The sequence below is a fragment of the Aethalodelphis obliquidens genome, unplaced genomic scaffold (genome assembly GCF_003676395.1).
Source record: "Aethalodelphis obliquidens isolate GAN/ISIS:26980383/991018 unplaced genomic scaffold, ASM367639v1 scaffold13, whole genome shotgun sequence".
In the NCBI taxonomy this organism is placed as follows: Eukaryota; Metazoa; Chordata; class Mammalia; order Artiodactyla; family Delphinidae; genus Aethalodelphis; species Aethalodelphis obliquidens.
Window position 1 is genome coordinate 24,958,761 of NW_020837957.1, and position 18,140 is coordinate 24,976,900.

The 18,140-nt window shown below is 35.0% G+C and overlaps 1 protein-coding gene across 4 annotated transcripts in view; it reads left to right on the plus strand.

Annotated features, from left to right (window-relative positions):
* The window catches only part of PKN2 (protein kinase N2), a 148,168-nt gene that overhangs the window by 84,425 nt on the left and 45,603 nt on the right, over window positions 1–18,140 (plus strand). For all 4 annotated transcript variants that reach the window (XM_027114253.1, XM_027114256.1, XM_027114254.1 and 1 more), the window contains 2 exons: window positions 3,797–3,982; window positions 4,953–5,062. In XM_027114253.1, the coding sequence (XP_026970054.1) occupies window positions 3,797–3,982; window positions 4,953–5,062 (296 nt within the window). The remainder of the gene's footprint in view (window positions 1–3,796; window positions 3,983–4,952; window positions 5,063–18,140) is intronic.

Here is an 18,140-nt window from a genome sequence, read left to right on the forward strand (position 1 = left end):
TCTGAGCATTTACAGTGGAAATGAACTAAGTTTGCTACCTTAACAACAACAAAAAAACAAATAAAACACACAGACACAAGTTGCTTCTTTTGAACCAGAATTGAAATGATTTCCGTTATACTTAATCTGCCTTAATACTTTACAGTAAGATAAGATTTCCATAGCCTAACCAAACGTAAGATTGAAGTTTCCCCTCATGTTTAGAATCTTTATTGGGACATAATTTATACACTATAATATATAAATTTTCACCGATTTTAAGTATAGTTTTAAATTTTTAGGAAATACATATACTTGAGCCACCATTATCAATATCCAGTTTTTAGAACATGTTTTATTGCACATATTTAAAGTGTATAATTTGACAAGTTTTGTCATCTATTTAAAGTCTTGAAACTATTACCACAATCAAGATAATTGTATCCATCATCCCCAAAAGTATCCTCATGTGCCTCTATGTAATCTCTCTTTCTTGCTCTTCTCATGCTTTCCTTCCCCACACCTGTCCCCAGGCAATCACTGGCTTGTTTCTGTCACTAGATATTAGTTTTCACTTTGTAGAATTGTATATAAATTGAATCATACAGTGCATACTCTTTTTTTTGTTGGGGGTGGGAATCTGGCCATTTCACTCTGAATAATTCTTTTGATATTTGTCTATGTTGCATGTATCAGTAGTTCTTTTCTGTTTATTATTGGTAGTATTCAGTTGTGTGAATATACCATAACTAGTTTATCCATTCACCTGTGATTGATACTTGGGTTGTTTCCATTTTGTACTTTTTTCAAATATAGCTGCTAATAAGATCCCTGTATAGTTTTTGTGTAAACATAGATTTCACTTCACTGGGATAAATACTTAGGAATTGTGTGGATGGATCACATGGTAATTTGCTGATAATGGGTTCTTTATCCATTTTTATATTTGAAAAAGCTTCATTTTTGAAAGAAATTTTCAGTAGACTTAGAATTTTAAGTTCATGGTTTGTTTCCTCAGTACTTTAAAGATATTGCTTCTCTGTCTTGCTTTCATTGTTTCTAATGAGAAATCTGCTGCTGTCCTAATCTTATATGTACATGTCATTTTTTCTGGCTGCTTTTAATACTTTCTCTTATTGTTTGTTTTGAGAAATTTGATTATGTTATGCTTTGGTGTAATTTACTTATTTTTCTTTTGCTCGGTGTTCATTGAACTTCTTGGATACTTCTTAGGTTTATAGTTTTCACTACATTAGGCAATTTTTCAGTCATTATTTTTTCAAATATATTTTCTGTTCCCTATCCTCTTTGCTTTTCATCAGGGACTTCAAGTACACATGTATTAGGCCACTAGAAGTTAAACTCACAGCTCACATATGTGCTGGGTTTTGACCTCCAAATCTTTGCTTTCTGTCTTCTATTTTTGATCATTTCTGTTGCGCTGGCTTCAAGTTCAGTAGCCTCTACTTTTGCAATGTGTAATGTGCCACCAATCCCATCCAGTTTTGGGGTTTTTAAAAAAAATCTCAATGTTATTTTCATCTCTAGAAATTTGTTTTGTGTTTTTCTGACTTCTTCAGTGTCCCTGTTCAACTTTTTGAACAGATGGAATATATTTATAATAACTGTGTGAATGTGTGCTAATCCTAACATTTATATCAGTTTTGTATTGGTTTTCATTTTATTTTTTTAATGGGTCCCACTTTTCTGTTTCTTTGCTTCCCTGGTGTGATAGACAGAATATTAAGAATGACCCCCAGAATCCCTCCCCCATGAATATGATGGGGTATCACTTCTGTGATAATATTACATTACATGGCAAAGGAGATTTTTGCATATGTAATTTAGGTTACTAATCAGTTGACTTTGAGTTATCGTAAAGGACAGTTATATGGGTGGGCTTAATAAAATCACATGAGCCCCTTAAAAGTAGAAAATTTTCTCTGGCCAGTGGCAGAAGGGGAAGTCAGATATGAATCATAAAAAGGATTTTATGTGCCATTGCTGGCATAGAGATGGGGGGGCGGTCACATGACGAGGGATGCAGGTCCACTCTAGAACTTGAAAACAGCCCCTGGCTGTCAGCCAGCAAGGAAATAGGATCCCTATTCTTACAGCTGCAGGAAACTAGATTCTGCCAATACCCTGAATGAGCTTAGAAGCAGGTTCTTCTTTAGAACTTCCAGATAAGAGCCTAGCCTGGCAGACACAATGATTTCAGCCTTATGAGATCTTTGACAGAGAATGCAGACCAGCCCACTCAAACTCTGGCCTACAAAACTGTTAGATAATAAATGGGTGTTGTTTTAAGCCACTACATTTGTGATAGTTGGTAATGCAGCAATAGAAAACAAATATACCTGATAATCTCTGATTAAATGCCAGACATTTGGAATTTTAGCTTGTTAAGTGCTGGGTATTTTTGTATTCCTACAAATATTACAAATATTACAAATATTTTTGAGCTTTGTTCTGGGTCATAGTTAGGTTACTTGGAAACAGTTTGATCTTTTGGGTAATGCTTTTAAGATTTGTTATGTGGGACTAGAGCATCATTTAGTCTAAGGGTAACTATTCTCTACTCCTGGGGCAAGACTGAAGACTTGGTCTGGAGAACCTTCTGCACATCTCAGGGATTCTGTCTCTGGACAGCTGTATTTTTTCCTTTACTCTGCCTGTGAAATCTCGCCACCTCAGTCAGTTCAGCCTCAATACTCTCAGTTCTGTCTCCTTAACTCAGGTAGTCCACTTGGCTCCACCTGAGTTCTCCCTCCCTGTGCTGTATCCTAGATATTCTCAAGGTAGTAAGCAATCTTAGGACTCTTCTCTCAGGGATCACTGTTCTTCATTGCCTGATGTCCCTTTCCTTTAACACTGTTTTTTTCATATTTTTTGTCTGATTATTTTTTTTTGGTTGAGTTGAGATTAAATACAGACTTTTTTACTTTGTTGAAAGAGTCCTTTGGTTACTTTTAAATAATTAAAAAATTAAGTTTTAATTATTTAAGTTTAATAGGACAGCTTCTACCAGGAAATACTCTTTCTAAAGTGCTATACTATGGGCAGTATCTAAAATTTTAATACTGAGGCACCATTTAAAATTTTAATACACTAAGTCTAGCCCAAAAGATGACAAAGCCATATCTCCAGATGCCTAAGCTCACAGTTCCTCATTTTCATTTGAACACTTTTAGTTTGTATTTGCCTAAGGAAATTATAATTACTTTATGCTTAGATAATTATAGCCCATAATTATTTGACTAACTAAACTATTAAAGTGAGAAGATAATGTTATTTTACATCTCAAATAGAACAGAACTCCATCTACTTATGCCAAAAAAAACCCCCTATAGTCCTTTCCTGTGTTAGCTATATAACTATTAAACACAACTGTTATTTACATTGTCAGATTTCCTTGTTTCTAATTTCTTTATGTTTATTTTAGTAGGCATATTATTTAGTTTTATGTTTCCCTCCCACATGTTTTATCCACATAATTCTGTAATTTTTCCATGGAATTATAGAAATGAGTATTCAGATACACAGGAAGTTTAAGTAACTAGTTTTGTTCTATGCCCGACAGCTGGTGCTGTTCTTTCTATACATTTTTTATAGTTGTTTTAATTAATTAAGAATTTTTAATAGGTTTCTCTAAATAAAGCAGTAAAGATGATAGTTACCTCGAAGATGCTCTGGAAGAAGAGATTTTGTTATTTTAGCAGATATTTTTCCCCCCTATTTCTGAATAGGTAACAACGACATCATTTTATATGTTGAGTATTGATGTTTTCTTATTTGATATTTGTTCATGCTACAGGTACTTTGGAAGTTCGTCTAATGGGCTGTCAAGATATCCTAGAGAATGTCCCCGGACGGTCAAAAGCAGCATCGGTTGCACTACCTGGTTGGAGTCCAAGTGAAACCAGATCATCTTTCATGAGCAGAACGAGTAAAAGTAAAAGTGGAAGTAGTCGAAATCTCCTAAAAACCGATGACTTATCCAGTTCAGTAATCAGATTTTTTTATCAATCATGTAACAAATTAAAGGACCTATACAAAGGGCTGAGCAGTGGGGACAGAGAAGAGTGAGACGAGTTAGAGTTGGACAACAAACTTTAAAATTATGATTTCCATAATTTAAATTTAAAATATCAAAAGCTATAATGACAGGAAAATTTAAAAGACTACAAAATTTACCCTGCTGAAAATATGTTAGAAAACTGAATGACATATAACATTAATTCTTTTGGAATAATGAAATATTGAACATCTTTATGTCAAACTCTTTGTGTCACATCTTGATTCTTTTAATGGTATAATGACACCTCTAAACTAACGTTGAAATTTTGATAGCTAACCACTGAACTAAACATGTTTAACTAGGACTGGGTCTCAGAAGTAAACTGAAATGGGGCAGTGGGTAAAGGTGGTAAAGTAAAATGGGAGAGGTTTATGAAGTACTTTGGAGACACTGTAAAGTAATCATAAACTATGATGTAATTATACAACTGGTGGAAAAGGCATGTGACAATTCAGCCTAGTACAGTATGTCTGTGCTTTCCTGTATCTAGAGAGAGACTTTAGGAAAAATGTGAAAATAAAAATTGTTTAAGGTAACAACATTAATAAATAGCAAATGTAGAGAGAGAAAAACTGGATGACTGATATTGACATATAAATATACACACACACCTGACAAACAATTACTGGTCACCTGTTAGTCCTTTCAGTTACATTTTAATATAAACGAAATAGCGATTACTATTTGTGTTTTTGTGAAACACAAAGGATAACTTGGGAGGGTCTAGTGGGAGTGTATATATAAAACTAGCCATTTAAGATTCAAAAGCTTCAGTAGTGAGTAAGAAAAACTTATTTTCAAAGGATCATAAGACTTTTGTTGATATTAAACAGTGGCATTTCTATTTTAAAGGTTTTAAAATATTTAAGCAAGTTTTAAATTGTAATTACAGATGATGTTTGTGCAGTTTTGAAGCTAGATAATACTGTGGTTGGCCAAACTAGCTGGAAACCCATTTCCAATCAGTCGTGGGACCAGAAGTTTACACTGGAACTAGACAGGGTAAGATGAGAAACTTTTTACTTGAATTTTCATTATATTTATAATTCATTTTTAATGTAAATTTTGTTTTAGAAGACTTTGGTAAGTTTTATTCTTAACAGCATATAAGAAGGACCTAGGTATTTTTGACATTTCTCATCTGATGAGGTATACATAAATCTACCTTATCAGATTGCTGCAGGAGTTTTCATTTGTGCAGTGATTTGAAAATGTATACTTTGTACTACCCTGAAAGATCAGCAATCAGGTGACATCTAATATTGAAATTTTTTTTATTTTAATAGTGTGCTCTCTGACAACTAAGGTGATTCTTCTGACTCACCACTTGTTGGTTATATTATCAAAGCTGGATTTGAAGTGAGCTATTGTGCTCAGACAACCATTCCTCCATGTATCTCAGTGGCTTTCATGAATAATGTGAGTGGCTAGAATGCAATCTGTAGCTGTAGAACCCAGCAGAAGTTAACTTGGTCCACAGTAGATTTAAATCCACGATGATAACTTTATTATTTAGATTCTAATCTATCCGTTGGGGTGTGGGAAGAAAATATTAAAACTTAATCATAATTTTATCTAAAAAATAAGAAAGATATTAAGCTTTTTATCATTTAGTATTCAGATTGATGGTACATATGTCATTTTAAAAATTACATATATGGGGGTGGCGGTGGGGGTGGAATGAATTGGGAGATCGGGATTGACATGTATACACTAATATGTATAAAATGGATGACTAATAAGAACCTGCTGTGTAAAAAACTAAAATAAAATAAAATTCAAATATAAAAAAATAAAATTAAAATTACATATATTAGTGAGAGCAGATTTACAGTGCTTATTGATGATGTGAGGTGGCAATTACTGCTCTGGCCTCTACTTTTAAAATACTTTTTCCAGTTTATTTTTTTCTGTCTCACAGCCAGTATCTTAATCAGGCCCTCATCATTGCTTTTCTTGGTTCACATACTGTGTCTGACACATAAATATTAAATGTACTTGAACAAAATGCTTAACTTTTTATGTATACCAGTTTCCTTATCTTTAATACTATCTACCTCACTGAAATGTGTGAGGATTAAATCCATGTAAAAATCTTAGGCTAGTGGTAGGAACTCAATTAATGTTGGCTATTTTTACTAAAGTAATTTACTAACTAATCTCCATGTGTCTGAGAACCAGACTGATCTTCAAAGAATAATACTTTCATCTAGGCATTCATTCTCTAGTTTAGGATCATTCATTTAATTCATTAAAAATTATTATGAAATTATTTGTTCATTTATTCCTTGATGCATACTGTATTCCAGGCACTTCCAGGTGATAGATTAGCAACAAACAATATAAACAAGATCTCTCCAGATTTCCTTAAGGAACTTATACCTCAGTGGCTTCTCAGTATATGTCTGATTATTTGCAGACTTTTTACCATTACGTCTGAAACTGTGTATGATTTCAGTTAAAAAGATATTGAGGACATTGAATACTAGGCTAAGGTGTTTATACTTGTTGGTAGTGGGGATGAGAGAGACATAATGGAAAAATTGATCTTGGGGTATGTATGAAGAATGAATTTGAGAGAATAGAGACTAAAGGCATATAAATTGGCAGGAGGTTACTCCAGTGCTACAACTGTAAGGTGAAGAGAACTTGAAGTAAAATGTGGCAGTAGGAATAGAAAGAAAGAGATATATATATAGGAATTGCTGTAATGGAACTCTTAGGCTTAATAGTCAGTGATTTTCTGTTCTGTGTCAGGCACCATTCTAGATGCTGGTTATGATTGACCAAAATAGTCAAAGTCCCTATATTTATGGACCTTATATTCTAATGAGGGAAGACAAATAGTTAACGAGTTTTTTTTTTTAAAATCTTCAAGTGCAATGAAGGAAGTAAATAAAGTATTGTAAATAAGGGGGTGGGGGCTATTTTAGGTAGAGGACATAATTAGGGAAAGTCTCTTTGAGGAGGCTACGTCTGACTTGAAACCAATGGGGGGAAAGTTGCCAGACTTACAAAGATCCAGGTAGAGTGTTCCCAGCAAAGGAGAAAAAACATACAACGCCTTGGGGTAGGAGAAAACTTGATGTGTTGCAAGAATAAAAATCATGAACAGAGATCAGTGTAAAGAAGTAAAAGAGCAGAGGCAGGTGGGTGTCAGATTACTAGGGTCTTTATAGTCAATAAATTAGAAGATAGTGAAGGACTTTTAATAGGGGATTTTTCATCATCTGATTTAGATGATCAAATAGAAATAATATAAATATAGAAGCTAATAAAAGAGTTAGCAGCCCATAATGGGAAAGAGTTTATAAAGAAAGAATAAAAAGGTCTAACAATCAAATCTTAAGTAGTGTTCCAAGTATAGGAGGAGAAGGAAGGTTTGCCAAAGAGAAATAGAAAACTCTGGGTTGGATCAGATCATACCCTAGATCAGATCTTAACCTTATAAAAGCTTATCGAGTGAAGAGTTGCTGGAATGGTGAGGTGATGAAAATCCTGTTACATATGGAACTTTTGAAGGAAAATGGGATTTAAAATCTATTAAAGAAGAGATTTAACAAAGATTTGGTAACTCTTTAAAGTTAAAAGGAGGAACACGTAAAACAAGAATTAAACTAGTGATAGCAATGAGATTTCCTTTTGTGTGTGTTGACTCTGATGGCTTGGTGGTAACTTTCTGGAGCTCACTGTCAAGGTTTACTGGATGGGTCCTTGTTTATACTGATCAAGTAGCAGTGTTTGCCAGATGCTTGGAAAAGGGGCAAGTGGTAAGCCGTAGTACAGGTTCCTTCCATCCTTGGATTGACTGTATACTTTGTGGGTGTGGAAGACAAAGCAGAAGTCAATGATGGCAGATTTCATTTCAGTACAAAGAATAGTACTATTAAAAAATGAACTGAGCTGCTGTAGTAAGTTCTCTCTCAGTAAAGTTTTTTTTTAACTTTTTATTTTATATTGGGGTATAGTTGATTAACAAAGTTGTGTTAGTTTCAAGTGTACAACAAAGTGATTCAGTTATACATATACATGTATGTATTCTTTTTCAAATTCTTTTCCCAATTAGGTTGTTACAGAATATTGAGCAGATCTCCCTGTGCTATACAGTAGGTCCTTGATGGTTATCCATTTTAAATATAGCAGTGTGTACATGTCAATCCCAAACTCCCTAACTATTCCTCCCTCCCACCCTGCCCCCCGGTAACCACAAATTAGTTCTCTAAGTCTGTGAGTCTGTTTCTGTTTTACATAAGTTCATTTGTATCTTTTTTTTTATAGATTCCACATATAAGCAATGTCATACAATATTTCTCTTTGTCTGACTTACTTCACTCAGTATGACAGTCTCTAGGTCCATCCATGTTGCTGCAAATGGCATTATTTCATTCTTTTTAATGGCTGAGTAATATTCCATTGTGTATATGTACCACATCTTCTTTATCCATTCCTCTGTTGATGGACATTTAGGCTGTTTCCATGTCTTATCTATTGTAAACAGCACTGTAGTGAACGTTGGGGTGCATGTATCCTTTCGGACCATGTTTTTCTCCGGGTAATGCCCAGGAGTGGGATTGCAGGATCATATGGTAGCTCTATTTTTAGTTTCTTAAGGCTCTCTCAATAAAGTTGAATGAGCAACTCATATAAGAGAGATTTAAGGGAATTGTTGTATCAGAAAAAGATTACACTTCCAAGATTTTTTTCAAGTCTGATATTTTCTGTTTTTCAACTCTGATTTTTTTTCAGCTCTGATATTTGCTAGAACTAGTATTGTTACATGCTGTAAATTAGCTGTTTAATTAAATAGTTAGACCAATATAATTCAGTCAAGCCCACCAGAGAGGGAAATGCAGTTGAGGTTGTTAGTGTATATGGATATCGTTATATACATGTCTTGTTATATTTGCATCTTCCTTCTAAACTGTGAATACATGTAATATTTATGACTCTAAAATGTTTCAGTTTCCATTCATTCTTAAATTAATAGGTTTGCTATAACATTGGTCTTGAAGCCAGACAAACTGGATTCACTTACTTATTAGATATTTGATGGTAGACAAGATACATAACCTTACTACTGGGCATTTATTTCACCATCTCTAAAATGGGGATAAAATATAATCCTTACAGGACTGTTAAGAAGAAATGCTTTGTGTTGCCTGGCACATTTAGCTACTCAGTGACGTTAGTTCTTTCTTTAGCCCTAGGCTGTGACATGTGGCTATGAATTTGAGTATAATGGAAGAACATGTTAAGTAATGGGAAATTAACTGGTTGAATGTCATTTTCTTTCATTTCAGAGCCTATTTAAAGTAATTATAGGATTTTAATGAGTGTTATGATCAAAATGAAATTTAAGACATTTATTGTTAAAGGGAAAATGGCTGGTTAGAAGATTTCTCTTGTAGCCAGGTTATTGTGTTAGAGTTTTGTATTTAAAATAGAACTTAAAAGTAGTTAAGTGTCTTGCCATCATTTTATAATTAAGGAAACTGAGAACCATAGTGATTACATATTGATAAATTTCAGAGCTGGTACTAGACCTCGAGTGTCCTTCAAACTGCTCTTTCCTCTGTGGTGATTTGTATGAGATAGAAAGTTAGTGGCAAAAAGGAGGAAACAGCAGAAGACGATGAAAGCCTGGTAAAGAGAAAATAATTTAATATTACCCAAGCTACAAGCTTAGAAAACTAGAAAGACTGATAACTGTTGATTGGTTGTTTTTACTTGCACTTTTAATTCTCACCTAAAATTGTTTTTCTTCTTCATGGCATCAGACTTTCTTCCCACTTTGGAGTAACCCTCCCTTAAAAACGTTGAAGACACTGCATAGCTAAGTAAAGCTGTTCTCCCAGAGGCCAGTTAGACCTTCTGGCTTCCTGATATGCATGTTATGTATCCCTAATTGGATTATAAGCTCCTTTGGAGTCCACATTCCTTATTGTGATAAATCCTTCTGTTTACACAGTACTTTTTACTTTTCATGTGCTTTTTTTAGTCTTTTACTTTATTCCTTATATTTATAGAATATTTATTTATAGAAAATGTTTATAGAAACATTTATAGAAAATATTATTTTAAACTGACATGTTCATGCTCAGTATTTTGCCTCAAATGTCAAGTTTCTTTCCTATGACATTCTGGAACTAAGTTGTCTATACTGTTTCTATCCTTTCCAAAATACAAAAATTCATAGGACTTTTTATTTATTTATTTTTTATTTTTGGTCATGCCACGTGGCTTGTGGGGTCTCAGTTCCCCAACGAGGGGCTGAACCCAGGCCATGGCAGTGAAAGCCCAGAATCCTAACCACTGGGCCACCAGGGAACACCCAGATAGGTCTTTTTTGAGTTTTGAGATACTATAGAAATTATCTAGATCTAGAATGATCTAGAAAAGTTCAGTTATGTTCCTGGGAGCTCAGGGCTCTGCAGAATTATTTCAGATGGCAACACAGACCCTTTTTTTTTCTTTTTGTTTTGAGATTCTGGGTAAGATGTAATTTGGAATTTGCCGCTTTAAAAAAAAAAAGTTTTGAAAATTGCTGGTGTAATCCAGCCCCCTCATTTTACAGATTAATAAGGATATTATTATGGCCTAGGGGTTAAATAACTAGCCTGAGCTATAATCTAGGATTCTGAAGTGTCCTGTCAGTTCTGTGTTCTTTCTGTTATCAGGTTACCCTTTTTATATTTTCTTATAAAATTTGTTCTTTCTTAATGTTTATTATAAACACAGTAGCTATGTAATTTCACATTTTTTCTGAATTCCCTCAGCCCTCCTGCTGTAAAAGTTTAATCCTCCCATGAGAGATTGAAATAAAAAGCAGGACCCTTTATATCTAACCTTTTCCCATTCACATTTCCTTTTGATTTACTTTGCTAATGTAATAGAGAATGATCTTTATGAATATTAGAAACAGGATGAACTGAAACTTAGAAAAATTTTAGCAGGAGCCAGTTCTGTTAAGAGCAGAGTACTAGAGAACGTTCACTGATCAATGGAAAAGGAAGAAGAGAACATCCAGGAAGTGAGAGCCAGTAAAAATGTAATAGGGTTAATAGATTAGAAGTAACAGTGGCATTGAAGGACCAGTGGATGTTGAGGGACTAGAAAGAGTGAGCTAGTAGAATGTTAGGAGGCGATGGTCAGAGAGAAGGATTCAAACAGCTGAGATTGTGGAAAGATTGTAGATATTGGTAGGAGTGAGAGGCTAAGGTATCCAAGAACTCAAGGGATTCTTATTATTTATTGGTTTCACATTTTCAGAAATTGCCTATACATACTACTCTTAAACCATCCACACTCCTATCCTCATTCTTCCAAATAATTAGGTTAAATCAGTAACTCAGTGTTTATATTATTATGACTATGTAAATATTGTTTACAGATGAACCATGTTCCATACCATGATTACATTCTCTTTTTAGTACCAAGACTCACTTTGGGCAAATAATTGCCCTTTTTTTAATTGTTTATTTTGTTTTGCTTTGCTTAGTTTTCTATATACCTATCCTTTATCACCAGAATCTCCAGAAGGACTCTAGAATAACTCTATGTAGGCAGTTGTATCAGCAAGCTGTCAGTCATCCTGGGACCCACTCTACTCCCCAGCAACATCCTTTCTGGAGCCTTACATCTTTCTGCTCCAATTTAAATGACTGCCATATAGCTTTTATCTTTCACCATAATCCTATTGGATCACCTGAGTCTTGAATTTCTCTTTCAGCTTTCTTGTTTTACTTCCTCATTTTGGTGGATCATATCCCACATTTACATGCTGAGAAAAGAGTGAATGAAAGTTTTAGAGATCTTGCATATCTGAAATATCTTTATTCTGCTGTCATGCTTGGAGTCTAGAATTCTAGGTTGGAGATTATTTTCATTAAGAATTTTAAGGAATTGTATTCTAGTATTGTAGTTGAGATTGCTTACGTGTCTTTGATTTCTAATCTTTGATTTTGATTTGCTTTTTCTTTTTTAAAGATTTAAAGATTTTTATCTTTTTTTCCCTGGGGTTCTGTGATTTCTTAATGGTGTACCTTAGGCGTAGGTGGTTTTCACTCTTTGTGATACTGTGTGGCACCTTCAGTTTTGAAAGCTCATTCTTCAGATTTGAGAAATCGCATTTATTTGATAATTTCCTCTTCATTTTCAGTGTCTCTCTTGCTAATTGAACCTTTTAGATTGACCCTCTGATTTTCTTATCTTTTATCTATTGTCTGTCAGTGTGTCTTTTTGTTCTGCTTTCTGGGAAAGTTTGATACTTTTATTTGCCAAGATTTGATTGACAAACTTATATCTGATATTATATTTTTAATTTCTAAAAGTTTATTCTTTTAAATATCTTGTTTTCCTCTCACGGGGATAATATCCTCTCTTACATTTTAGAGGATATCAGTTTTACGTTTTCTTCTCCCTGAATTAATTGTCTTTATTTATCCTGAGATCCATTTCATAATCTCTGTTTATCATATTGCAGATTTGGTGAAATATATGGCCACCCTTGGCTGTCTTAAAATGAGCCGTTAAGAAAATGATGGGAAGTTTTGTATGTGGGGCTCTTCCTTACCCAAGTTCTGAACTAGTTAAAATAAAGAAAGGTGTGACTAATGGAAAGTAAAATGTCATTATGAGCTGATATTTGAAAGTGTGGTTGGGTGTGCAACAATAATGGGGCTATACTCAGTCCCTTAGATCATTGTGGGCTCCAGCTCATATAAAACTTAAGGCATAGCAGAGAAAAACAAATTGTATACTTCCATTTAACAACCCAGCTCTCAAGGAAGGAAGGAAGAAATGGGCTGGATTATTCATGTCCAGTTTCTCTCCCAGTCTTTTATCAGATAACTCACTCCAGGAGATGAATAAGAGGGTTAAGGTGGAGACCTAGATATTTAGGAGAATAATGAAAATTATTCCTCATAGAAACCATGATAATGAGCAAGATGCTTTCCTCCCTATAAAAGGATAAAAATGCATGCAAACATCTAAATGGGGTGTGAAACATCTTAATATAGAACAAGCCATAGAATAGAAATACAAAGAAATTTTAATTTCTTCCATGTGTGAGCTAACATTCAGCATACTACTGTTGTTTTTGGCTGTACCACGTGGCTTGCAGGATCTTAGTTCTCTGACCAGGGATTGAACCCAGGCCATTGCAGTGAAAATGCCAAGTCCTAACAACTGGACTGCCAGGGAATTCCCACATTCGGCATATTGTTTAATCTGAGATGCTATTTTTTGTTTGTTTGTTTGTTTTAATATTTATTAGAGTATAGTTGATTTACAGTGTGTGTTAGTTTCAGGTGTACAGCAAACTGAATCAGTTATACATATACATATATCCACTCTTTATTAAATTCATTTCCCATATAGGCCATTACAGAGTACTGAGTAGAGTTCCCTGTGCTGTACTGTCCTTATTGATCATCTGTTTTATATATAGTATTGCATATATGTCAATCCCAATCTCCCAATTTATCCCACCCCCCTCCTTACCCCCTGGTAACCCCCTGGTAAACAAATAAGTTTGTTTTCTACATCTGTAACTCTATTTCTATTTTGTAGATAAGTTCATTTGTACCCTTTTTTTAGATTCCACATATAAGCGATATCATATGATATTTGTCTTTGTCTGACCTACTTCACTCAGTATGACAATCTCTAGGTCCAGTCCATGTTGCTGCAAATGGAATTATTTCATACTTTTTTATGGCTGAGTAATATTCCATTGTATATATGTACCACATCTTCTTTATCCATTCCTCCATGATGGACATTTAGGTTCCTTCCATGTCCTGGCTGTTGTAAATAGTGCTGCAGTGAGCACTGGGGTGCATGTATATTTTCGAATCATGTTTTTCTCTGGATATATGCCCAGGAGTGGGATTGTTGGATCATATGGTAGCTATATTTTTAGTTTTTTAAGGAACCTTCATACTGTTCTCCATAGTGGCTGTACCAGTTTTACATTCCCACCAACAGTGTAGGAGGGTTCCCTTTTCTCCGCACCCTCTCCAGCATTTATTGTTTGTAGATTTTTTGATAATGGCCATTCTGACCAGTGTGAGGTGGTACCTCATTGCAGTTTTGATTTGCATTTCTCTAATAATTAGTGATGTTGAGCATCTTTCCATGTGCTTTTTAGCCATCTGTATGTCTTCTTTGGAGAAATGTCTGTTTAGGTCTTCCACCCATTTTTTGATTGGGTTGTTTCTTTTTTTGATATTGAGCTGCATGAGCCATTTGTATATTTTGGAGATTAATTCTTTGTCGGTTGCTTTGTTGGCAAATATTTTCTCACATTCTGAGGCTTGTCTTTTAGTTGTGTTTATGGTTTCCTTTGCTGTACAAACGCTTTCAGGTTTAATTAGATCCCATTTGTCTATTTTTGTTTTTATTTTCATTACTCTAGGAGGTGAGTAGAAAAAAATCTTGCTGCGATAAAAGAGTGTTCTGCCTATGTTTTCCTCTAAGAGTTTTATAGTATCTGACTTTACATTCAGAACGGTCTTTAATCCATTTTGAGTTTATTTCTGTGTATGGTGTAGGTAGTATTCTAATTTCATTCTCTGACATGTAGCTGTCCAGTTTTCCCAGCACCACTTATTGAAGAGACAGTCTTTCCTCCATTGTATATTCTTGCCTTCTTTGTCATAGATTAGGTGACCATAGGTGCGTGGGTTTATCTCTGGACTTTCTGTCCTGTTCTGTTGAGCTGTATTTCTGTTTTTGTGCCAGGACCATGCTGTCCTGATTACTGTAGCTTTGTCGTATAGTCTGAAGTCAGGGAGCCTGATTCTTCCAGCTCGGTTTTTCTTTCTCAAGATTGCTTTGGCTATTCGGGGTCTTTTGTTGCTTCCATACAAATTGTAAAGTTTTTTGTTCTAATTGTGTGCAAAATGCCATTGGTAATTTGATATGGATTGCACTGAATCTGTAGATTGCTTTGGGTAGTATAGTCATTTTCACAATGTTGATTCTTCCAATCCGGGAACATGATATATCTCTCCATCTGTTTGTGTCATCTTTGATTTCTTTCATCAGTATCTTATAGTTTTCTGAGTCCAGGTCTTTTACCTCCTTAGGTAAGTTTATTCCTAGGTATTTTATTCTTGAGTTGCTGTCTTTTAACTTATAATGGAGCTATAATAATACTTACCCTTTTTACCTCTTTTGCTGCTTCCAATTCTATTACTATCAAATGACACATCATATCCTCTGAGGCTATATGAGTTCTCTGAGCCAATGAACTATATATATAATTCTCTTTTCCCCCCATCCCTCTATCATCTCTTGACCACCAGGCACTTGCCAGTATCCTTAAGGACTTTGGTTCTTCACTCCAGCATCCCATCATCATTATGGGGGATTTTAAACATCTAACTATCTAAACAACAACCCATTTAACATATTATTTCAAACTTCTTTGAATGCATCAACCCCAGTATACCTTTGCTCCTTGTCATTTTAGCAATGAATCGTTCTGAAATCTTAAATTTAGTATCCTAAACTGTTACCAAATCTGCATAAAGCACCTAGTTTAACCCCTTGTACATAATGGTTTTGCTGTAAATGATAGCTTATGTTATTATTGTTACTCCTCTGGCTCTTTTACTTCTTTGTTACCACACAGCTAGATGTTTGGTCAAACATTTCCATTTCCTTGATTCTTCAGGAAGGAGTTTAGGAAGGGGCCATCAGAAAATTTCATTTTCTTCTCTGTTTACCCTAAAACTATTGTTACCCTTTACCATTTCCTTACTGATGCCCCCACAGCATCCTTCAACCTTGTCTTTATAGGTATGTAGGTTTTGGTTGGGAAATAAGATACATGATTAGAAATAGGAACTATATGTGTATACACTGAGGCAGAAAAGTTTGTAATAGGTTTGGAATAATAGTGAGTCTTTGGAACTTTTTCTAGGATGTGAATTGATATAGGGTGCAGTTATATATAACTGTTACAGCACTAAATAGTTTGTATCACAATTGTTTTCTTTTCTGCTCCCACATCTATAGGGGGCAGACTTTTCAAGCAGAGGTCATAGCTTTGTATTCTCCATTATCTCAGTCTCAGTCTTCTCTGTGTTTCTCATTTTCCCAAAAGATCCTAAGGTTTCCTTCTTTTTGTCACATTAGTTCCAGCTGAGAATCACCCTCATTGAACTCCTGAACTGAAAACAGATATTACTGTTTCCTGAGGTGGTAGTTTTCTCTTTGCTGCATAGTAGATTCTGATGGTCCCCTTCCCTGTCCCTCTCTTTGTCTCTGGAGGCTGATAGCTGCGGGTTTGAATCAGTGGGCTCTGACATGAAAGGGGAGACAATGTTAGACGATCTAAGGGCAGGGGGAGAGGGTAATCAGGGTGTTTGTTTCCTTCTCTCCTTCCCTTTTTTACAGCAGTGTTCATCTATGGCTACAGTTCCTGTTTGACAGTCCCTTTTCCAAGATCCAGTTCTCACTGAATTCTGATAACTGTTTCTTCTTGCTCATTCAGGCTAGGAGTGGTAATAGATTTCTACTGTAGCTAATCCTCAGATACTTCCATCCTTGTTGATTCCCTAACCTGAATCTTACCTTCATAAATAGCCAATTTTTAAAACTTAAACTCTTTTTGAGTGTGCAGTCTCTTTACTGCTGGGTTGATGTTTCCCAAGCCTATGTTGTCCTCAGAAGCCCATAGAAGACCAAATAATCAAAGGAAGAGACCAATTAATGTGACACCTGACATGTGCACCTTTACAAATCTCACCTTTCCTTGGCTTTTGAATTTTCCATGCTTTGAATAATTTTCTCTCTTTTAGTAGCTGCAGAAAATTTGCTTTTTGCCCTTTCTTTCCTTTTCAGCAGTGAAATCTCCCTCTCATTTTCACCTATCAGAGGTTCCCAAACTTTCTCGATTCACAACATCCTCAGTGTTCCAGTAATTTTTTTACAGTGCGTCTCTAGGCCAAAAGAAATGCCCAGTAGTTCCATTTATTAAGAAGTAGTTACTGGGAACTCCCTGACAACCAGTGGTTAGGACTCCATGCTCTCACTGCCAAGGGCCCGGGTCCGATCCCTGGTCAGGGAACTAAAATCCCACAAGCCGCATAGTGTGGCCAAAAATTAAAATTAAATTAAAAAAAGAAGTAGTTACTAACAAAAAGCTTGTGCACAGCAAAGGACACCATCAAGAAAATGAAAAGGCAATCTACAGAATGGGAGAAGATATTTGCAAGTCATCTATCAGATAAGAAATTAATATTGCAAAATATATAAAGAACTTGCACAACTCAATAGCAAGAACAACAAAAAAATAATCTGATTTAAAATGGGCAAAGAAACTGAATAGACATTTTTCTAAAGAAGACATCCAGATGGCCAACAATTACATGAAAAGGTGCTCAACATCACTAATCATCAGGGAAATGCAATTCAAATCCACAGTGAGATATCACATGTTAGCATGGCTGTCATCAAGAAAACAAGAGATAAGTGTTGGCGAGGATGTGGAGAAAAAGGAACCCTTGTGCACTGTTGGTGGGAATAAATTGGTTCAGCCAATGTGGAAAACAGTATGGAGGTTCCTCAAAAAATTAAAAATAGAACTGCCATATGATCTAGCAATCCAACTCTTGGTATATATTCAATGGAAATGAAAACAGGATATTGAAGAGATATCTGCACTCCCATGTTCATTGCAGCATTATTCACAATGGCCAATATCTGGAAACAGTCTGTGTCCATTAAAAGATGAATGGATAAAGAAAATGTGGTACATATATACAATGGAATATTATTTAACCATGAGAGGGAAGGAAAAACTGCCATGGTGACAACATGGTTGGACCTGAGGACATTATCCTAAGTGAAAGAAGTCAGACAGAGAAAGACAAATATTACGTGGTATCATTTACATGTGAAATCTTAAAAAGTCAAACTCATAGAAACCAAGAGTAGAAAAATGCTTGTACAGAGAGGTTGGTAAAAAGGTACAAACTTTCAGTTATAAGATAAATAAGGTCTGAGCATCTAATGTATAGTGCAATGTATAATGGTGACTAGTTAATACTACTATATTGTGTGAATG